The sequence below is a fragment of the Malaya genurostris genome, chromosome 2 (genome assembly GCF_030247185.1).
Source record: "Malaya genurostris strain Urasoe2022 chromosome 2, Malgen_1.1, whole genome shotgun sequence".
Lineage (NCBI taxonomy): Eukaryota > Metazoa > Arthropoda > Insecta > Diptera > Culicidae > Malaya > Malaya genurostris.
The window spans coordinates 285146341-285166161 of NC_080571.1; the positions used below are offsets into that span (position 1 = coordinate 285146341).

The following is a 19821-nucleotide window of genomic DNA, read 5'->3' on the forward strand; positions in this document are numbered from 1 at the left end:
TTCAATAACTTAAAACCTTAAATATAATTAAGAATTATTCATATACATGCAATAATTGTAGATACAGCAAGCAAATAAACAATTCATGGAAATATAAAAAATGGTGTTATAATTAAATATCCAAGTATCTCAAGAACAGCTACTTTTAGAAGAAAGGATATCATGAACAAATTTATTGCCTTTAAACTGTAGAATAATATTCTACTGTTTAAATGATTATTTTTCAACGAGAACTTGAAACTTGTTTTAGCTGTAACTTCTTCATTTTTCAAAAGGCACGGATGGGATAGCCATCAATATGTAGGTTTTAATAACAGCTTTAAAATAAAACTTATCAAAAAAATTAAAACCATGCTTTTTTCCTTTTAACTTTTTCGAACTATTTTGTAATTATTGAGAAAAAAATCAAAAAAAATTTCACTGTCTATTTTTTTAGAGTGCCCAATCGATTCCCTACAACTTCTTCCTGAACGATATTTTTGTACAATTAACGGTTTCTGAGTTACAACGATTTGAAAAAGGCTATTTTGGTGTAATGCAAAAATACATACGCACTTTTTAAAAATCAGTCGTGAGTCGGATTGACCTCTCAATCGGTTCAAAACTTATGGTTTTCCATACTGAAGCCATGTGCAAAGTTTCATCCAAATCGGAGAAGGTTGATTCTGATTTTGTCACTTTTTCGTCTACTCATTCCTGGAATTGCTCTACTGGAATAAGGCGAAAAGTCGTTTACACAAAAATGTCGATATCTCAGTTAAAAATGGACGGATTTTAACATTCTATGTCTTGTTGGACAGCTATTACCGCGTAGAATCTAGATCTAAAATCATATTCTGTTCTTAAGGTTGACAGGTGTGACAGATATTGTAAATTTTGACATAAAACTTCGTATAACTCAAAAAGTAAATATCCGATCGTCGAACTGAATCGATTGAGATATGACACGCGGCCCTCCGGACTTTTTTCTAAAGTTTGAGCGAATTCTATACCAATTATTTTATATTGATAAAAAAGGTAAAAACTCCATCATTTTGCGAATTTTGGAGCCTCTTGTTTTTGGGTGGAACGGAACTGTCATCATATTTTCAATCAAACATTATCAAAGTTTTATCACGTTTTATTAAAATTGCAGCAGCTGATCGTAGAGCTAGAGATTTACTAAAAAAACTCTAACAATACCGAATGCTTTCAACAGCCATCGTATCTCATCGGTCATCAATAGACTAATTTTGCTGACTAAGCTGGACTTGTAGCTTGAATGCCGGAAAAGAGTCTAAGTCATGCTTCAAGTATCTTTTTGAAGAAGTTGTCGATTGTTGAGCAAATCTAGCACTCACTGCAAGAGTGCATTTCAAGAAGATGTGATGGAAAGTTTGAATACTGAGGCGGGAGTTCGGATAGTTTTAAATCTACAATTCATTCGGTTATGTTCCCGGAAAGGAATGTGCTCCATTGAAGTAATACAAGCAATGTATAATAAATCGGTAGGAATCTACTACATGGAATGAAAAGTCCCGAGCCTCTCACAGCAAAGTCGTGAATAGTTTCGTACCGTGGATTTTTTTTGGTGATAGCAAGCCTCTAGATGGCGCAAATTTCATGACAATCTATCCACTAGTGTTTTAATAGCAGCTGATTGTATCAGGCGAGTTCTAGTTTTCATCAAGCTATGGAAAAAAGACGCATCAGCGCATTCATGCATAAAAGTAACGGTGAAATTGAATTATTTGCTGTACGGATCCATCCCCCGTATTCTCCAGACCTAGCTCCCAGCGACTTTTATCCATTTCCAAACAATTTCCATCGAATGCTGAGGTCATTGGAAGCCTATTTTGAAGGCCATGACAAATCTTTTATTTACAGTCGGCATCAAAATGTTGGAGGACCGATGGGTCAAGTGTATTGCTCTAGATAAAGTTTATACTTAAGAACAAACAAGTTTTCACGGTAAAAAATCGACTGCATGCTTAGTCTGGCTGTCATCGAATGTAAATCAAGATAAGTGAACGCAAACTCAATCCAATTTTCTTATATATATTTTTTATTAGATTTTATTACTTCGAGGACTACTCTCAATTATCATTGAAGTTACACTACAGCAGCGTTTGCTATTCAGCGAAATTAGTTTAATATGTTGATTCCTTTATCTTGCTATGGGATAGTACGAACCTGCCAACACGTGGAAACGAACGGAAAGAAAACATTCATTGCTTTTTTTCTGGGGGGGTTCAACATTGACAAACCTGCACGGGTCAAATTTCACTAAGATTATTAACATTACGATTAAACCATATCACCTACTTATGTGTGAATTAATTTATTATGTACTGAACTTTTCTGTTGTGTTGCAAATTACAAACCATTACTAGTAGGAATATTGGGTAGCAAAACAAAAAAACGATGTTAAGGTATACCCTTCAGTTAAGAGCCTCGTACCGGAAATAAATGATTGCTGTGCTGTTAATGATTGGTAGAAAATAGGCGGATGGGAAAATTTTGACGGGAGGGGGGACTAATGAACAAAAATGATAAATGTGTGGTTAAGAATAGACAGATTGTACGAAACTCCATACACAGCTTAAATGAACTCACTCTCTAGCTAGCTTAATATCGACCAAATGTGCCGGTGGTAAATAATTCTACGCGATTACGCGAATTGTAAAAAAAGGTACAAAGGTGGATGACGTGACAGAAAGAAACAAAAAGTCTATCAAAATTGATGAGAACATAAAATGAACATTTTCCGCGATGAACATGAGAGTTTAATCCTCGTAAAGAAAGTCCTAGGCAATTATTTCTCTACTAACAATGTTTCACCTGAGTCACTCTCACTCACTGTACGATGATGCAAGGAGTTATTCTTGTTTTGCAAACAGAAAAATGATTCGGAGCACCGGGAGTCCATTTACCGCGCAAACAAACACGTGCCTTCCCAAAGGGCGAATGCTATTAGTAATGTGTAATGAAACTGAAAATACTCAGGCAACTGTTTGCTTCGTACTAAACTTAAAGAAATGCGACAACGGTTTGAATTTAGTTTTTTTTTTCAACTCGGCACCGCCGAAAGCCCCCAGGCAGGGGATGAGAGGTCCAACAGCCCTTCGGTCAGTTAACATTATATGCCTATCGTATATGAATCAAATATATATAATATATGGAAAAAGATAACATACAGTAAATTCAACAAATGAAATATAAATAGAAACCTTCTCCGTCACATTAAACTTATATGGCTAAATATGGGCTGTGAAATTTCGTGGGACGAAATTTCGCCTGCTGGTTTGTCCGGCCGGCCGGTTTTCCCCGAAAAAAAAATCAATTCCGGCAGCTCCGGAACCAACAAGGGACTTCTCACTCAACAAAATTGATGTGACACATTGACCACCCGGGGGAGGATTTGAGGTCAGATTTAGCATTTTCTTCCTGCTGTCATCAACTCCTCCCCCATTGATGTGTCGCCTGCCCTTTTCGGAGGGGGTTGGTTCAGGATTTCCCAGTACAGGCAACAGCGACCCGGTTCCAAACCACCGAACGAACCCCCGGCTAGGGCAAGGGATAAACCAATATCCAACATCAAATTTGTGATACCGAGAGACGGGGCCTCGGGATATCACCTGCCTGAGACACTCTGGAGGGAGGACGGGGGGGTTCGCAAGATTTTTGACGCGTACGATCTAGTGGTTCAGTAGTAGTTGATTAAATTATGGAAATAAATGGTTAAAATTTGTATGTAAGTACTTATCGGTTTCTTTTATCGAGCTGGTCCGACTTTTTTTTTGCACTTGTTCAGAGAGTCAGATATGCTTTCGAAAGGGCTTGGGTCTTATGAGCGAGCTCTCACGGAATCTTGAAGAAGGAAAAATAAAGCAAAAGAAAGTAGTTTAGGTGAGTCTTGATCTGGAGATGTACTGCTGCAACTGTGCTGATGGCGGCTGGTAGGAGACATCACTACTACTGGTAACAGAATGGCGGGAATGGGTTTGCAAATGTATTCTTCGGCATTCAACAGCTGTTTGTTGGTGTTGTGCTTTTTGGAAATCGGGACGGAAGTTAGTCACAAACGAGTGAATGATTCATGATGGCAGTAACATTTGGATTTGGGAAACACATTTGTCAGAATCGAACGACCCGAGGGAGCGAATGTAGATTCTGTAAACACAAAGTCACAAAATTCGCAGCAGAAAACTAGTAACGTTCGCGGCTAGCATATTATTTGACAGTTATGATTGCTAACGGCTAATTGTTCACATTGAATGAGTTTTATCACAATTGATCTAATGATTACAACAGAGTGTCGACGGAAATCAGAAGACACAATTCCCAGATCAACTATAAAAAATCTCAGAGATCAAATGATTAAAATATGAGCATGAAATATTGCGTTACTGGTTTTATTTTCACATTTATATTCCGTTTCGGCGAATAGATATTTTTTCCGGAAGTTATTTCCCAGAAAGAAAATTCACCGAGTTACCAATTTTCAGGAATAAGAGGTACACACGTCGTTACGTTCGTTTTTGATCAAAACTGTTATGTCCGTTATGCCCTCATGCGAAAGCGGTTCGATATTGTTGTGTTTAGAGCGTTACGCCATACTGCACGGCGTTGTCTTTTTTCCTACAAAAACAATTTTAAAATGTTGTGTGTTCTCCATATAAAAAGACAATTTGTTGTTATTCTACCCAAAGTAGAAGAATGCTACAGGTATGTAGTATTTATGAGCAACTTTCAAAATTCTTCAGTGAAACGAATCCAATAGGGCTCCAACTTCTCACATTCAAAATGGATGAACCATGGATCTCTGTTTTCCGAGTTTGTTGAGCGAAAAAAAAAACGGCGCGTTCAAAGGTCTGTTTCAAAATCGGCAAACGAAAGTCCCGATACGGCCTCCGGTTAGACGATTTATTAGACATTCATCGGACCAACGGTCCAACGTATTTGACCAACGACTTCTGTTGAACGTTTTTTGCTTACAGGGTCGTCAAATTTGTCAAGAACTGTGCAAAGCTGCTAGGATCTTTCAAATTTGTATATAATAGATGTATAAACAAACTCGTACAGCTTTCTAACAGGGGTTACTTGATTTTTATTTCAGTGATTTATCTTCCCAAATAACCGTTCGAAAGCAACTGTTACACAGTTCCTTTCCATCAGTATGTGTCATTTAGCTGAAGCGTAGAAAACAAAACTGTTTTTTTACTATGAAAATGTTGAATTCCGATGAAGAATTGAAGAAATTACTCGATCAAGACCCGTCGTCAACGCAACAAGAATTTTCAATATCACTGGAAGTAGCTCAGCCATCCATTTACCAACGCTTGGAAGCTATTGGAATGCTCCGACAGGAAAGCAATCGGGTGCCGTATGAATTGAATCCTAGAAGAAAAGAAAAAGAAAAGATTTTCCTGGCGTCGAATTGTTACTAGCGATGAAAAGTGGGCTAATTAGGATAACCCGACAATGCATCATCATCGATGATCGTTCATCGGAATATTCAAGGCCTGCAGTTTATGCTCTGTGCATGGGAGGAACAGCTGGGTGCAGTGTATTATAAGCTGCTGCAACCGAGTGAAAGCATCACGGGAGAGGTATACCAACGACAACTGATGCGTTTAAGCCGAGCAACTTCTAACTTATTGCCTCTGGAACATAAGTTATATGTTTCCTAGTACAGGTTGGCCATTTTTGAGACCGCCCAGAAGAAGAAACGGTCCAAATTCACCGAAAAATTTCTTGTCTGGCAGACGATCTATGGATGTAACAGAACAAGCTAAATTATCATTACACCAGGAACCGTCAACGTAAGAATTTTGCAATTCTCTTAGCAAAGCAATGCAAAGCTAGGGTACTACATTCCTATGTGGACCTTGATCTTCTGTTTTAGCCGACTACGCAGGACTGTCATCTGACTTATCGGATCAGCGCCTCATACTCTTACCCGCCGACCCCGGGCAATTCCCCTCATGATTCCCATATATTATCTCTACCATTCCGAAAATATTTCTAAAGTTCAGAAAATTGTCGGGTTTACACTGTATTGTCTGCTGATGCGCTAGGAAATCTTGGAGGCACACCAGATTTTGAGTCCTACCATTATGTCTGACTAGCCTTAGACTAATACAAAAAGTTACAGCTAATTATTTTCAATTTATTCTAGATGTTCGAACGTAATCGATGAACAACCCTCGCTACTACCTAACATCTAAACTCACGTCACCTGTGAATACGATGCTTCGTCTGACACACACATTCAAACCAATCAAACCGATCATATCATTGTACTCATGAACTTATAATAAAATCAGTCTATTGAATTCTATCTGTGAGACAGCACGTTCTTTTCTTGAGCTCTTCGGTCTGTACAATTGTATCCACGCGGTTTCAACGTGGTCGGTAAATTTGGTCGTTTGTTCCTCCACTAGACTTTTACAAAAACCGAGTTGTTGAATTTCAGTCATGTTTAAAAAAAATTCGAGAGCATTTGACATGAATTAAAAATCTCTGTTATCTCATATTTTCAATGAAAGATTCAGTTAGAAAATTAAGCCGAATTTCAATTCTCATTCCTCAATATAATGAAAAACTGCGAAGTTTGGCAATAAGTAGTATCTAAAATATGATAGATCAAAGTAATTACAGTCCAGAACCTTTTCGGAAACCAAAACGCGAGCACCAACAAGTAAAAACGAAACGTTCTCTGTCATTATCGATTCTCGAAGCATCGGTTGAATATCAATACTGCATAAAATACGATTATTTTCACTGGAAACCGAAAATCAATGAACGAAAGAATACAATTTTGAAACCACTGTGCCTCTTTTATAATTGACTGGATATGAGTCTCGTTCTTATAATTTGCAAGCGGAGCTGAAAATTACATTTAGGTTTTTATCCTTTTCGTCTATTTTGAGAAAATGAAAATTAACTTTATCGGCTCTACTGTTAAGACTGCCACTAGTTTGGTTCGAACGAGAGACAGAGTAAATCTGGTCCTCCCACTGGTATCCGGCTATCGCTTGTTATCAAACTGAATCAATACTGACGTTAATTGAATGAAACGGCTATCTTTAAATACTGCGGCTTTACATGTTTGCAGACAATAGGGCGGAACAATCGAGAGTAGGTGGCCGGACTTCGACGTTCAAGATGTAGCAAGGAAGCGGGGGTGTCGGCCATATTCAAGGACAGACACATTAACAAAACAACGGTTCCGTTCTGTTTTGGTAGGAATTTGCATCTTACCATTACGGAAAAACCAAGAACGCTGCCGTTAACTGGAATTGCAGCATGCAATCGAGAGATAAACTAGTGCTTTAGTCAATGGCAAATATGAGGTTCCGTTCCTCAAGCCTAAACGCAGGAAAAACAACAACTAGTTCTACTGTAAGCATATCTGCTGTTCGACATTCGCAGTGTGAGTTTCGCTTTAAACAAAAGTGATTGCATCATCTTGCTGATAGTCGTTTGCATTGAAGGAGAAGAAAACGAAAAGTGGACAACGTTGGAGAAAATTATACAAAACCAGTCGTTCTAATAGCTCTTAATGTTATCTAAAAACTATTAGGATTGCTTCTTTGCAAATCGAAGGTAAAAATGATAAGTTTAGTGCAAATCTTGAATAATTTGATTAGCTTTGTGCACTTTTCGCTATGCGAAATTTACACCAATCGAACGATAGTTTTAATTTTGCTGCATCGCGTTAGAGAAAAATGTTCCGAACAGTGTTCAATATCGTAGGGAATTTTACATTGTGGCAGTTTCTTTCACTGATAAACTGTCCTAAACTGCCACCCCATTTCCTAGAACACGAACGCAATCTTTTGAAACCGAATGGTCCTTTTCAATACTATAAATCTTAAACGGTCAAACGGTATCAAATCAATTGATATCTATACACATGCAGTCCTACGTCAACCTCGCGGTTATGTTTCTGGCACTACCTACTCCAAGTATTTCAAGAAGAAGAGCATCTTCTTATTTTTGTGAATCCCTGTTGTGAATTTGAAAAGACTCTCGATCAATGTATCCAGAACAACATCGATCCTGAAAGAAAGAAGGTAACGTTTTTCTGAATATCCTACCGGAATCATTGTTTTCGGAGCAGTTGCTTCTAATGAATGGCCTGAACATGCCTCATCAAAGCTTGTTTGAAGGTGAATACCGATATCTATTTGGACATTTTGAAGGAGAATGTCCTACTTTGGGTCAAAGAGATCTTCGACCAGGTCGTTTTTCAACAAGATGGAGCGCCGTGTCAATCTCCTAGAAGACCTCAAGAGTGCTTGAATGATAACATGGCTTTTTGGCCAAAAGTTGTTTGGACTCATAGTAGTCGAGACTTAAACCCTCTCGATTACTCCGTACGTTCGGGTATGATAAAACCCTGCGGAAAAGCACACCCCAGTGTCCACGTTTTGAAAGCTTCCATTACAAAAGTACAGCACTCGATGTTTGTGCTTCATACATTCAGAAGGTATGCTTCCAGTTTCGCTCACGCTTGGAGAAAGAAATAGAGAGCAACAAACTTAACTTATGTTGCTCTTCATTTAACCATGAGAAAAAGATCTTATAAAATAGTGCATATTTTCGCATTTTTTTATGGGCCATACTGTACAGACATAGAAGAAAAAAAAAAGAAATTTGCAGGTGACGCAAATCTACATATGATACGATTCAAAAAAGCTTGATTTGTCAAATAACTGAATTTTACAATAATATTTAAATCTGTGTTAAAACTATCCAGCCTTTAACGCCAGCGTGTAAAATTACATATTTCAGTACTTAAAAATATACCAAAATGCACGAAAAATGTGTCATTTTTACGACTATCGTATGTCGCTTTCAGAAGACGTAAATTCACATGTTTTTTTTTCGAAGTGTGTGTCGAATTTCACCATCATCAAACTCACCCAATTTGTGACAACTCTCGATAATTCAAAAGCACATTATTTCGGGACGTGTATGTATGTATGTATGACGTGTATGTTGCAAATGCGTTGCAATAAAACAAAAAACTTTAACAAACAGTGCCCTACAAAGCCAGCAAAGAGAAATTATGCCAATACACCAACCATCCTACCATCGGCGAACGGGATTTAGATTGATAATAACAACTATAGTAACTAACTAGTACCAATAAAATTTTACTTGCCTGTAGTGATGTGTAGGTGTAGTAAAGTGATGATATAATCGAATAGGGTAACAGAGGTATTTTGGCCACTTCATATATTTTGGCCAACCTAACAAACTTTATGGATTTCATCGATGTTAAGTAACCCATGTTGCATCAATTTGAAGCTAATCACATTAAATTACCTATTGCGGAAGGGTTTTTCAAAGATATTACAACATTTGGTGGATATTTTTACAAAGTGGGCCAAAATAAAATCAATCCTAAAGTGGGCCAAAATACCTCTGTTACCCTAGTATGGAATAAAAGTATAAGTGTGAGAGGAAAAAGATGTGTGTACTTACGCGCTGAAACCATGCTTATTTTAAGTTATCAAATGAAGAAGAAAAAAAAACATTTCTACTGAATCGGATGAGTGAACAACAAAGTTGCTTTGGGATTTGATTACTGATGAATCTCCTAGCCTACTACTACCATTGATTGCCCTACTGATGAAGTTCGGGTGATGATTGAATTCACAACCTAGAATAGAAACGCGGTTGGATTCGAAATTACTGTGGAAACGAGTTGCTCTAGATGTTCAACAGCAAAACTCATTTCGATTGGTCTGATTTTTTTTTTATATAATTTGTATAACAACCGACAACAGCATAGTAGGAAACCGTAAGATAAGAAGAAACCAACAGGAAAGTTGTGTAAGAAAAAAACAATAGGAAAAATGAAAAGCAATCTATGCCAAAACTTTGATACTTGATTCATTTTACAAAAGGAAAATCTAATGCCATAGGACAATAACACAAACACACGCACAACGAAAGCCTTCACCATCGAACAGAAAATGACCCTAAACGTTGGTGACCCTTTTCCAGGATCAGACTAACCAAAATTTGCTGCTGTCAGATCAGGCGCAAAAATCAATGTAGATGATTATGGGTGTAAAAAAAAACGGGTGCATACTTGCAGGCGTGTTTCGTCGGGAACAACCGTCTGTTTACCCTTTCCCCCGCGGACGACACATCGAACAGAATTGATGATTTAAATTTGTTCTTGTTTTCTTGTGTGAGTCATATTTGGTAGCTTGTTTTTTTTGCTTTTGGTTTTTAATGAATCAATTGAACCCCTTACCTGGCGTCGTTTCGAGTTATAAATGGTCACGGATTTATTATATGGGTGTACCTACTTTTTCTTTTCTTTTGTGAGTTGGGGTTTGGACGTTTGGCAGGGATCATTCACACTAGCGATTTCTATTGGTTTGTTCATTTTTTTCTGAGAAAACTCTGTTCGAACGAAAACATACAGGATAAATACGATTACTGTTGGGCTGAATATTGGTTATCGCTTACTTCTAAAAAACAGTTAGTAATTGTGTGTGGTTGTGGGACACTATGGTTATTTGCATTCTAGTGAATAATACGTAAGTTACGATACTCTTATGATTGCTCTTAGACTTGCTGCCCTGCAACGGGAGCACATTTGAATTTCTACTGTTCTCAGTGTTTATTAATTTACTTTTTTTGTTGTTGTCGATAGCGACTTTTAACGGTTCCGGTGTAAAATGTTTTTTTTTCCAAAAAAAAGTACAAAGAAAAGTATGGATGGCATGGATCAGTGGTAATCGATTGAGATACCGAGCTAACGAATGCCGCCTACCAACATCCGCCAAGTGAGTCCATATTTTTCTTCGCAGTTACACTTATTCTCTAGAACTTTTACCTAGGCTGCTGATGTACCGGCGTAATAGTTTTAGTTTTAATTTCAACAGTGGATAGAAAGCTTCCTACCAACACAGATATAGCATAGAAAATAGTTCATATGAGTGACATACCCCTCGTGGTTTGCGCCCGAAAGGTAGACCCCGGTTTTTTTTGTGGCGTGCTAGTGGCGAATCGTGCACGGAAAGCGTTGCCTAGTTTTGCTCAGGCTCAGCTTCTAGTGATTGAACGCGCCGAGAGGAAGGAATTTGGAAAAGAACCTGTCGAATATATGCGTACGCTACGGTTAGGAATAATCACGACTACTGTGCTACGTTATCATTGGTATAACAACTACTAAGGAAGTGTGTAAGGAAGTGAAACATCATACATGAACGAGAGCCCTTGCATAGTTTGATTGTTAGGCGAAAAGAAAAAAAAACCCTACGCCTTTATCGTGAATCCTTATCACCCTACACCATAATTGAGCTTTTACGGTCTTGATGCGGATCTAATTCGAAATATTCGATCATCGTGCGATCAAAGCAAGTAAAATATTTTAAAAATGCTTATACTGGTTATGGGTTCTAGACATGCAATGTTTGGATAAACGACGGTATTCGAATCAAGTCGATTCACGATAATGACATGTTCCTGTCAGTTCCTGTGCCTTCTCTAACAATTATATAGTAATCATGAATACTATGTCAGTGCATTAAGGGCTCGAAACTATCTGTGAACATCCATTTGGATGTAACTATCGCCTAATTTTTCTGTCTAGGAAAACATATTACACGGAGTCTATCTTGATCAGCAGTGAAGAACCGCGAATAATCTCACGAAGAAACTAGTAACAACCCACGCTATTTAGAAAAAACTTTGTAAGGCATTATAATCTTAATAAACACTACCCGCTAATTGATAAGATACTTTTTTTTGTTAAATAGAAAAAAATTGCCACTTGCTTGCAGTTGAGAATCGCTGCTCGGGAGGAGGAGGTCCCTCCTCCTGTCCGGTTGATGAGATTACCCGAGATGGCGATCGTGCTGCTGATGCTGCTACTGTTGTTGCTGCTGCTGCTGCTATTCGGACCTGTTTGCTCAAGGGGTCCACCACAACTTAGGGAAACACAATCGGCAGGGTCAGTTTGAGCAGGGCAGGTCCGGCCTGCAACATCAGTGGTATCAGTGGATCCTGAACTGATCACCGGAAGCGGGGCGGTAACATCGGCAGCATCGGGTGCCCCGGGAACATCATGCTCATACCAGGCATGCCTGGGATCTGCGTGATCAATCCGCCTGATTAGCGGATTACGCGGACGGGCCGAGCCGAGAGATAGACAAGAGCGATAGCGAGAACGCACGGAAGAGACAGAGAGGGAAGAGAAAGCAAATCGATACAGAAATTAGTGCTATTTTTGATAATTGGCTGAAAACGTGGCGACAAAGCAAACGAATGTGTTTTTTTTATTTGTATCAATCAATTCAATTCTAATTAAGTATAGTTTCTCATAATATCAACTGTAAATGGATTGCTTGGCATTTCATATCATTATTTTTTTTTGGGAATACTTCTTACTCTTATATACGATATAACAACGACAATGGTACGTGAACAAAAAGAAAGAAAACTGATGATGCAATGTTTAAAAAACCCACAGGAAGAAAACAACACTAAGTAAATAGAAGAAGTAAAAAAAACGGAACTCGAATCACTCGTGGTAGTAAAGGTGAAAGAATTGTCAAACAACTACTTAAACTGATGTTAGCTTCAAGTGAATTCACACAAAACGAATTAAATGTTCATTTGCTAGGAGTATATAAAAGAGTGAAATCTAGTTCTAAAATGTGAATTAAGTTCAAAACCATGCCATGTCCGAAGTAACTTAATGTGAAACTTTTTAGATAATACTAAGTATCCTATAGTACGTAGTTATAGAAAATGTATTCTATCATCCGTTGCAGATATGTTCCTCGTGTCGATGATGCTCCCGGAAACTGTGTGCGTGAGTTCTGAAGCTTCTCTTTCCACTTGATTCGTGATCACTGAAAAACTAGTTTACCATAAAACCACAGACTACAGACATCCAAGCTAGTATCAAAAATATTTTTGAAAAAAACTGTGTTTGAAAAAAACAATACTTTTTCCACACTCCAAACAGTGATTATTGCGACGAAATGCTGTTTTAATTCCAGCGGGTTGATTTGCACTCACGTACTATTTATATTAAGCACAATAAAAACGCTATTTAGCATGAATTAGATTCATAGAAGTAACAGGAGCGCAGCATTGTCAGCATGTCTCGAATATACAGTAGGCGCAGGGTTTGAATTGGCATAGCGATAATCTGCGCTCCTGTGACTTCTTCGTACGTTATTTAAGCTAAATTTGCTAATATTTTTTTATCAGTTGCATAACATGAGTGTGATTGTTTGTACCTTATGATCAAAAAAGAACCGGAATTTTATTAAAAACCTGTTTTAATCCACCTAGTGGTGTAATGATGCCTTTCTCATATCAATCATACTATGATCTATAATACTGTGGTATTCTTCAAAATAATTTTTTGCGATTCTTAAAAGAATAACTGAAATCGGTTTGTTTGACGGTCTACTGATAAAAATTATCAATTGGAAAATATTTGAGGTCGATTTAGAAAATTTTTTAAGGTATTTATCCCATTTTCAGTGATGGCATAAAATTTTTAACCCACTTGACCCTATATTTTCGGATCCGGAAGTCGGATCCGCATGAAATTCAGGAATTACGTATGGGACCACAGGACCTTTCATTTGAACCAAAGTTTGTGGAAATCGGTCGCGCCATCTATGAGAAAATTTTCTTTTTTTTTGCGCATTTTACCCCATAACTCCTGAACCGGAAGTCGGATCCAAATAATATTCAGGAATTTTTTATGGGACCTCAAGACCTTTCATTTGAATCTAAGTTTGTGAAAAGCGGTTCAGCCATCTCTGGGAAAAGTTAGTGCACTTATTTTCACAATTTTTTGCACATTTTACCCTATAATACCGGACCGGAAGTCGGATCCAAATAATATTCAGGAATTTTGTATGGGACCACAAGATCTTTCATTTGAATCTAAGTTTGTGAAAATCGGTTCAGCCATCTCCGAGAAAATTTAGTGCAAAAAAAACGTTAGACATTTTGCGTACTCGACGAACTGATTCGAATGGTATATGACACTCGGCCATCCGGGCATAACCTTTCCATATGAGAAAGGCAAAAACGCAAAATTTCAATTTTTGATAAATTTCTTTATTATCGCCTTCAAAGTACTCTCCTCCTGCGGCAATACATGCATGCCCACTCTTGATCCAATTTTCCATACAAGTTTTATAGGCCGCCGAAGGTATGGCCTTTAGTTACGCAGCGAATTCTCTTTTATGGTCTCTATGGTCTCAAAACGCGTTCCCCGCAATGGCAATTTGAGTCTGGGGAAGAGGAAAAAGTCACACGGAGCCATATCTGGAGAGTACGGTGCTTGGTTGATGATATTGGTTGAGTGTTTTGGCCAAAAAATGCGACACAACCAACGCTGTGTGAGCCGGCGCATTATCGTGAAATTCAGCTTTTCTGGCACCAGCCGAGAAGCGACGCGTTTCAAACCCAAAACATCAGTTAAAATGTGTTCGGCTGATCCATAATAGATGTCCAACAACACAGCAATCTCTCTAATCGGTACAGAACGATTTTGCAACACGATTTGCTTAGCCGATTCAATGTTTTCTTCAGTAACAGATGTTGTTGGGCGGCCAGGGATCTCATCATGATCCAAGCTTGTACGACCACCTTTGAAGTGTTTATACCACTCGTATGCCTGTGTTTTTCCTAGACACGATTCACCAAAGGCCTTTTCTAACATTTTCAACGTTTCGGAACACTTAAATCCATTTGCAACACAAAATTTGATGCACGCACGTTGTTCTAAATTTTCATCCATTATAAAAATCGCCACACGAAAATTGTTCAACTTCTTTGTATAGACGCCAAACAAAAACTAATCGTACGATATGTGTCAAAATTGGACAGAATGTGTATAAAAGTGTTGCCAACGTTGAGAGAATAAAAGTATATCGATTGGACAAGCGCGGGAATTTTAAAATGAAAATTCCGGTTCTTTTTTGATCATAAGGTATGTGTTTTTATTGTAATTCTAATATTATTAATAACAAACACTTGTTGCTTTTATTAATGAAATTACTCAACCACCACGGTAGTGCCGAATAAATTTTAAATACATTACCACTATTGATTTACTCATCAACATCCCTACGCACACTGAAAATTTTCAGAAAGGTTCAGTTTTCGTAGATCGGATGAAAAAAACATCATGTATTCTGAAAAGGGTTGAGATACAACGGCTATGACAATTCATTTCTCAAAAACCTTCTGTTCGAGAATCATATCAGATATATTCAATGTGCGAACTTTTGCTTAAATATCATCGAGCAGAATGTTCGCTAGTGAACTTTTCACAACTTATTTTTTTGCCATGTGAAATCAGTTTCAGTGAGAATCGCGATGTCAAAAGATCACTTGTGAAAAACTTCAATCGCGATTTCCGAAATTTTGATTTTTTTTCAATACTGGTAAAGCATACAAGTTTAAATTCGTTAAAAATCCCCGTTGCGTACGATTTCGCACGCATGAAATACTATTGTATGCAAGCTCGAACGCAGGAGCCCGTAGGCGATGGCTGCGGCAAATTGCTAATTGGTGATAACTTAGCCAAACAACCGCTGAAATCACTACTTGAATGTCTGTTTCTCTGTGATTAAACCTTGCTATTCGATATTTCTTCATTCCTTTAGTCCTAAGATATTCGTCATTGAAAATTTCATTAAAAATTCGTCACCGGATTAGTAATTGTTCTCGTCAACATCCATAGAGACCTAATAAACATTTAGAGGAGTGAAATTTTGCGAAAAAGTATTCCTCAGAGTCAAAAATAACTTGCTTTCGAATGGTTAGTGGAATGAATCGCTTTAAAGGAAAATAAATTCCATTTAATTCCACTATTAATATAGTGCAATCAAATGGAGTCTATTTTGTTTTAAAGCGATTCTCCAGAGGTTGATCCAAAACAGTATTCTCTCCTCTCCATACATGCAAAGCATAAGCCATTTAATATCTGGACCAGAGCCTTAAATGGTCAAATCCAATCCAACAGTCTCATATTCGATTTTTTTACTGTCTCATTCGTAAATGATCGCATCTAAAACAAACGAAGAGAGACGAAGCATTATCGTCTCTCATTGAAACAAAAGAGAGTTTCAATGACAACGTCACTCGTTCCCTTATGACAAGACGAAACCAAGCTACCGTCTGCAGGGTGAATCAGTCGAAGTTCAATTTCCATTATATCATCGATATATTGAAAATCTGTGACGTTTGGTTATAAAGAGATATTATTACACTCCAGAACCTTTTTGGAAACTAAAACTACTACAGATTCGAGCACGAACATGTATAAATCATTGTGAATTGTTTTCTGTGATTATCGATTCTCGAAGCTGTAAAGTATACGATTTTCACTAAAAACCGAAAACGACTGAAGGGGTAAAAGAATGAAAGAAGACAATTTTGACATGGAACTCGTTCTCATAATCTGCAAGTGGAGCTGAGAGTGACATTTATTTCTCGTCATTTGAGTCAAGACAAATGACTTTTTTTAGCTCTAATCTGGACAAACTGTTTATTCCACTGTAGCGCTCCTAATTGTCAGACCTGAAATATTTTGACAGCAGTTAGTTTTGAAATTCATCCAGTTTTAGTAGGCAAAATTTCATAGGAAGTAATACTTGATGAAAGCCTCAAATTTGGACATATCAAGTATACCGTTGGTATGAAGTGAGCGTCAAGATACAAATGTGTCAATAATGAACATTTGGTGTGAACGAGCCTTAATTAATTGTTTGTTTGGTTGGTATGACCCCTGCCGTACACATTTAATATACATCAAGTCATGGAACAAACAACATCAAATTTATTCATCGTATTAAAAATGTCGATTTTTTTACCAGAAAATGATGACTTGCGGAAAGCTTAAAGTGATCATGCTCTATCAGAGGCAACACGCAAAGATGGTTTACACGGTTCAAAGATAACGATTTTGATATGAGAAATGAAGAACATTGAAGACCATCAAAGTAGTTTAAAGACGCCAAATTGCAACCAATATTGGGATGTGTATGACACTTCTAGTTAAAAGTGTATGGCAGCAATGTTAAATGTTTTTGAACCGTTTAAAAGCTATAGGAAAAGTCCAAAAAAGTGTGCCACATGAGTTGAGTGAAAGACAGATTGGAAAACCTTGGAGACACTTATGAAATTTCGCTTCAAAGACACGAAAACTTATCAGTTTCGCATTGAATTGTTACTGGCGATGCAAAAATGGATTTATTTTAAGCATCCCAAATGGAAAAGTCATAGTTCGAAGTGCTTTGCGTACGCAAAAATCGTTCCTATAAAGGACTGATCGATTGGAAGTTTAGAACAATACTGAGGTTTAACAAGCAACTGCGTTATAAACGACCGATTATACGATCCCACAAAGAAAGGTAAGTTTGAAAATTTATTTCATAAAAATTTTCACCTCTTTTATTTTCTTTAGAGAGGTAAAGAGCTTTACAGAAAAAAATTGTCAGCCACATATTGACGTATTGTTTATCAGGGCGCGTAAAATAAACCTCTCGCAATTCTCATTTTAACGATGGGTGTGTGTAGCGCATCAAAATTTTGCTCGCACATTGTGTAAATTCGAACTACAACGACACCTTCGATAACGCTTGTCGACAACCAGAAAAAATGGGTCGAGTGCAAATCGAAAGCAAGATTGTTGACTAAAATGAGAAGCTGTTGCAAGGGTTTTCTAACCTCTTCGTTCGAGATGTCACCAGAAAGTTGGGAGTGTCGTCTATAGCAGTGCATTCGAGCCGTGGAAGCTGTATATGAAGAAGGCGACAAAAGTTTACTTTTGCGTGGTACAGGATGATGAAACCTACGTCAAAAGAGATTTCAATTAGCTTCCTAGGCATATTAGAGAGAGATTTTTAAACACCTCAAAGCTGTCAAAATTCGCAAAGAAAAATCTCGTTTGGTTGGACATCTGTTCCTGTGGCTTGAAGAACGACATTTACATCGTGACCAGGACTAGGAAGTTTATGCGCAAAAGCTCCTGAAACAAACGTAACACATGGATCAATAAGTCCCGAGACTAAAGCAGAGATGGCGCTCGTAGTAAACCGTAGTAACCACATCTTTCTAGAGTACTAACCTTTGCTTGAAACGGGTCAGAATTTTAAGTCGATCCGACCAGAAACAGCTGAGTTATCGAGGTTGGAGTAAAGTCGTTTTGTTGTTTGTTTAAAAAATGGAAAAAACCGAGTTTCGTGTTTTTATAAAACATTGTTTTTTAATGGGTAAAAACACCGTGCAAGCGAAACAATGGATTGAAAAATGTTACACTCCAGAGTCGAAGCGGCAGTCAGCTGGCAAAGTCATGGCGTCAGTTTTTTGGGATACGCATGGCGTGATTTTCATTGACTACCTCGAAAAAGGTAAATCGATCAACAGTGATTATTATATTGACTTACTGGTGCGTTTGAAGGAGGAAATCGCAAAAAAACGACCGCACATGCAGAGAAAAAAATCCTTTTTCATCAAGACAATGCACCCTGCCACAAGTCGATGAAAACAATGGTGAAATTGAACGAATTGGACTTTGATCTGCTTCCCCACCCCCATACTCGCCAGATTTAGCCCCAGTGACTACTTGCGGATCTTAAAAAAATGCTCCAGGGAAAAAGATTTGGCTCAAATGAGAAGGTCATCGCTGCAACTGAAGCTTATTTTGAAGCGAAAGATATTTTTTTTTATAAACATGGTATTGAAAAATTGGAAAAACGTTGGAACCATTGTATCACCCTAAAAGGTGATTATGTTGATGAATAAAAAAAAATTTTGCAAAAAAAATGTTGTTTCTATTGTTAGTCTCGGGACTTATTGATCCATGTGTTATGTTACACATTATGTTCTGTGTCCATTCTGTTTTGGTGGGATTTGGCCTTTTGTCAATGCGGAAAAAGACCATGAAGTAGAATTCCGGGAGCAGCAACGTTCAGGTGTTAAGTGAAACCTCCCAACACGTCAGAGCTGGGAGCTCAATAAAAAAAAATACTAGGCCATCGTCAAGCGGAACCTGAAGAACACTAGAATAACAGTTGTCAGCAAAATGCAGTTCAAGGCAAACTAGCCTGGCGTGGAAAGTGGCCAAGGAAACCTTGATGGAAGGAGTCATTTGAAAGGTCTATCGGCGTTATCTAAAAAGGAAACTGTAGTTAATATATTTTCCTCATTCTGTATAAATTGAACATGAAAAATGCACGTTTTGGTTTTCTAGTAAAAAGTAACACTTTTAAGTTGATGTCTTGTGGGATCACGATGCTCTTAAATGAAATTTGTTGTACGTCGTAAAATAAAACGTAAGACCTTAGTTACGGTTGGTAATCATAAGTTCATAATTATTCTGTTCCAATACCAAGAATCAATCGAATTGTTTTTTTTTTGTTGCAACATAACCTTTCGATACATGGCAAATTAAATGCAATGTGTGAAATAATAGAAAAACAACTTTTTTGTCTGAACCCAATGAAAGACAAATTAAAAAATAATCGATGAACGAAATTGTGACAAAATTTACCAAATACAAAGCTTATGTCCGTAATTATCTCCAATATGAGGAATCGTTCCACTAATTGAATTACTCTGGATAAGATAGAACACACAAGTCAGAAGATAACCCGTCTGAACAGAACTCCTTACATTTTTAAACTACCTGTTCGATATAGTTGAATTTTCAGTCTCGCCTCTCTGGTCCTTCGCCGTATGTAAGCACCACTAAGTCATGACTAAATTTTCAATCTACTTTTTCTTCCTATCCTTTGCTGGGTAATGATAAGTGAGATTTTATTGTTA

At 37.6% G+C, this 19821-nt stretch overlaps 1 protein-coding gene across 1 annotated transcript in view; it reads right to left on the reverse strand.

Annotated features, from left to right (window-relative positions):
• Positions 1 to 2021: 2021 nt before the first annotated feature.
• LOC131430412 (BUB3-interacting and GLEBS motif-containing protein ZNF207) overlaps positions 2022 to 19821 on the reverse strand; it is a 56592-nt gene continuing 38792 nt past the window's right edge. The window contains exon 7 of the mRNA XM_058595398.1: positions 2022 to 12122. Within this exon, the coding sequence (XP_058451381.1) occupies positions 12028 to 12122 (95 nt within the window). The 3' untranslated portion in view covers positions 2022 to 12027. The remainder of the gene's footprint in view (positions 12123 to 19821) is intronic.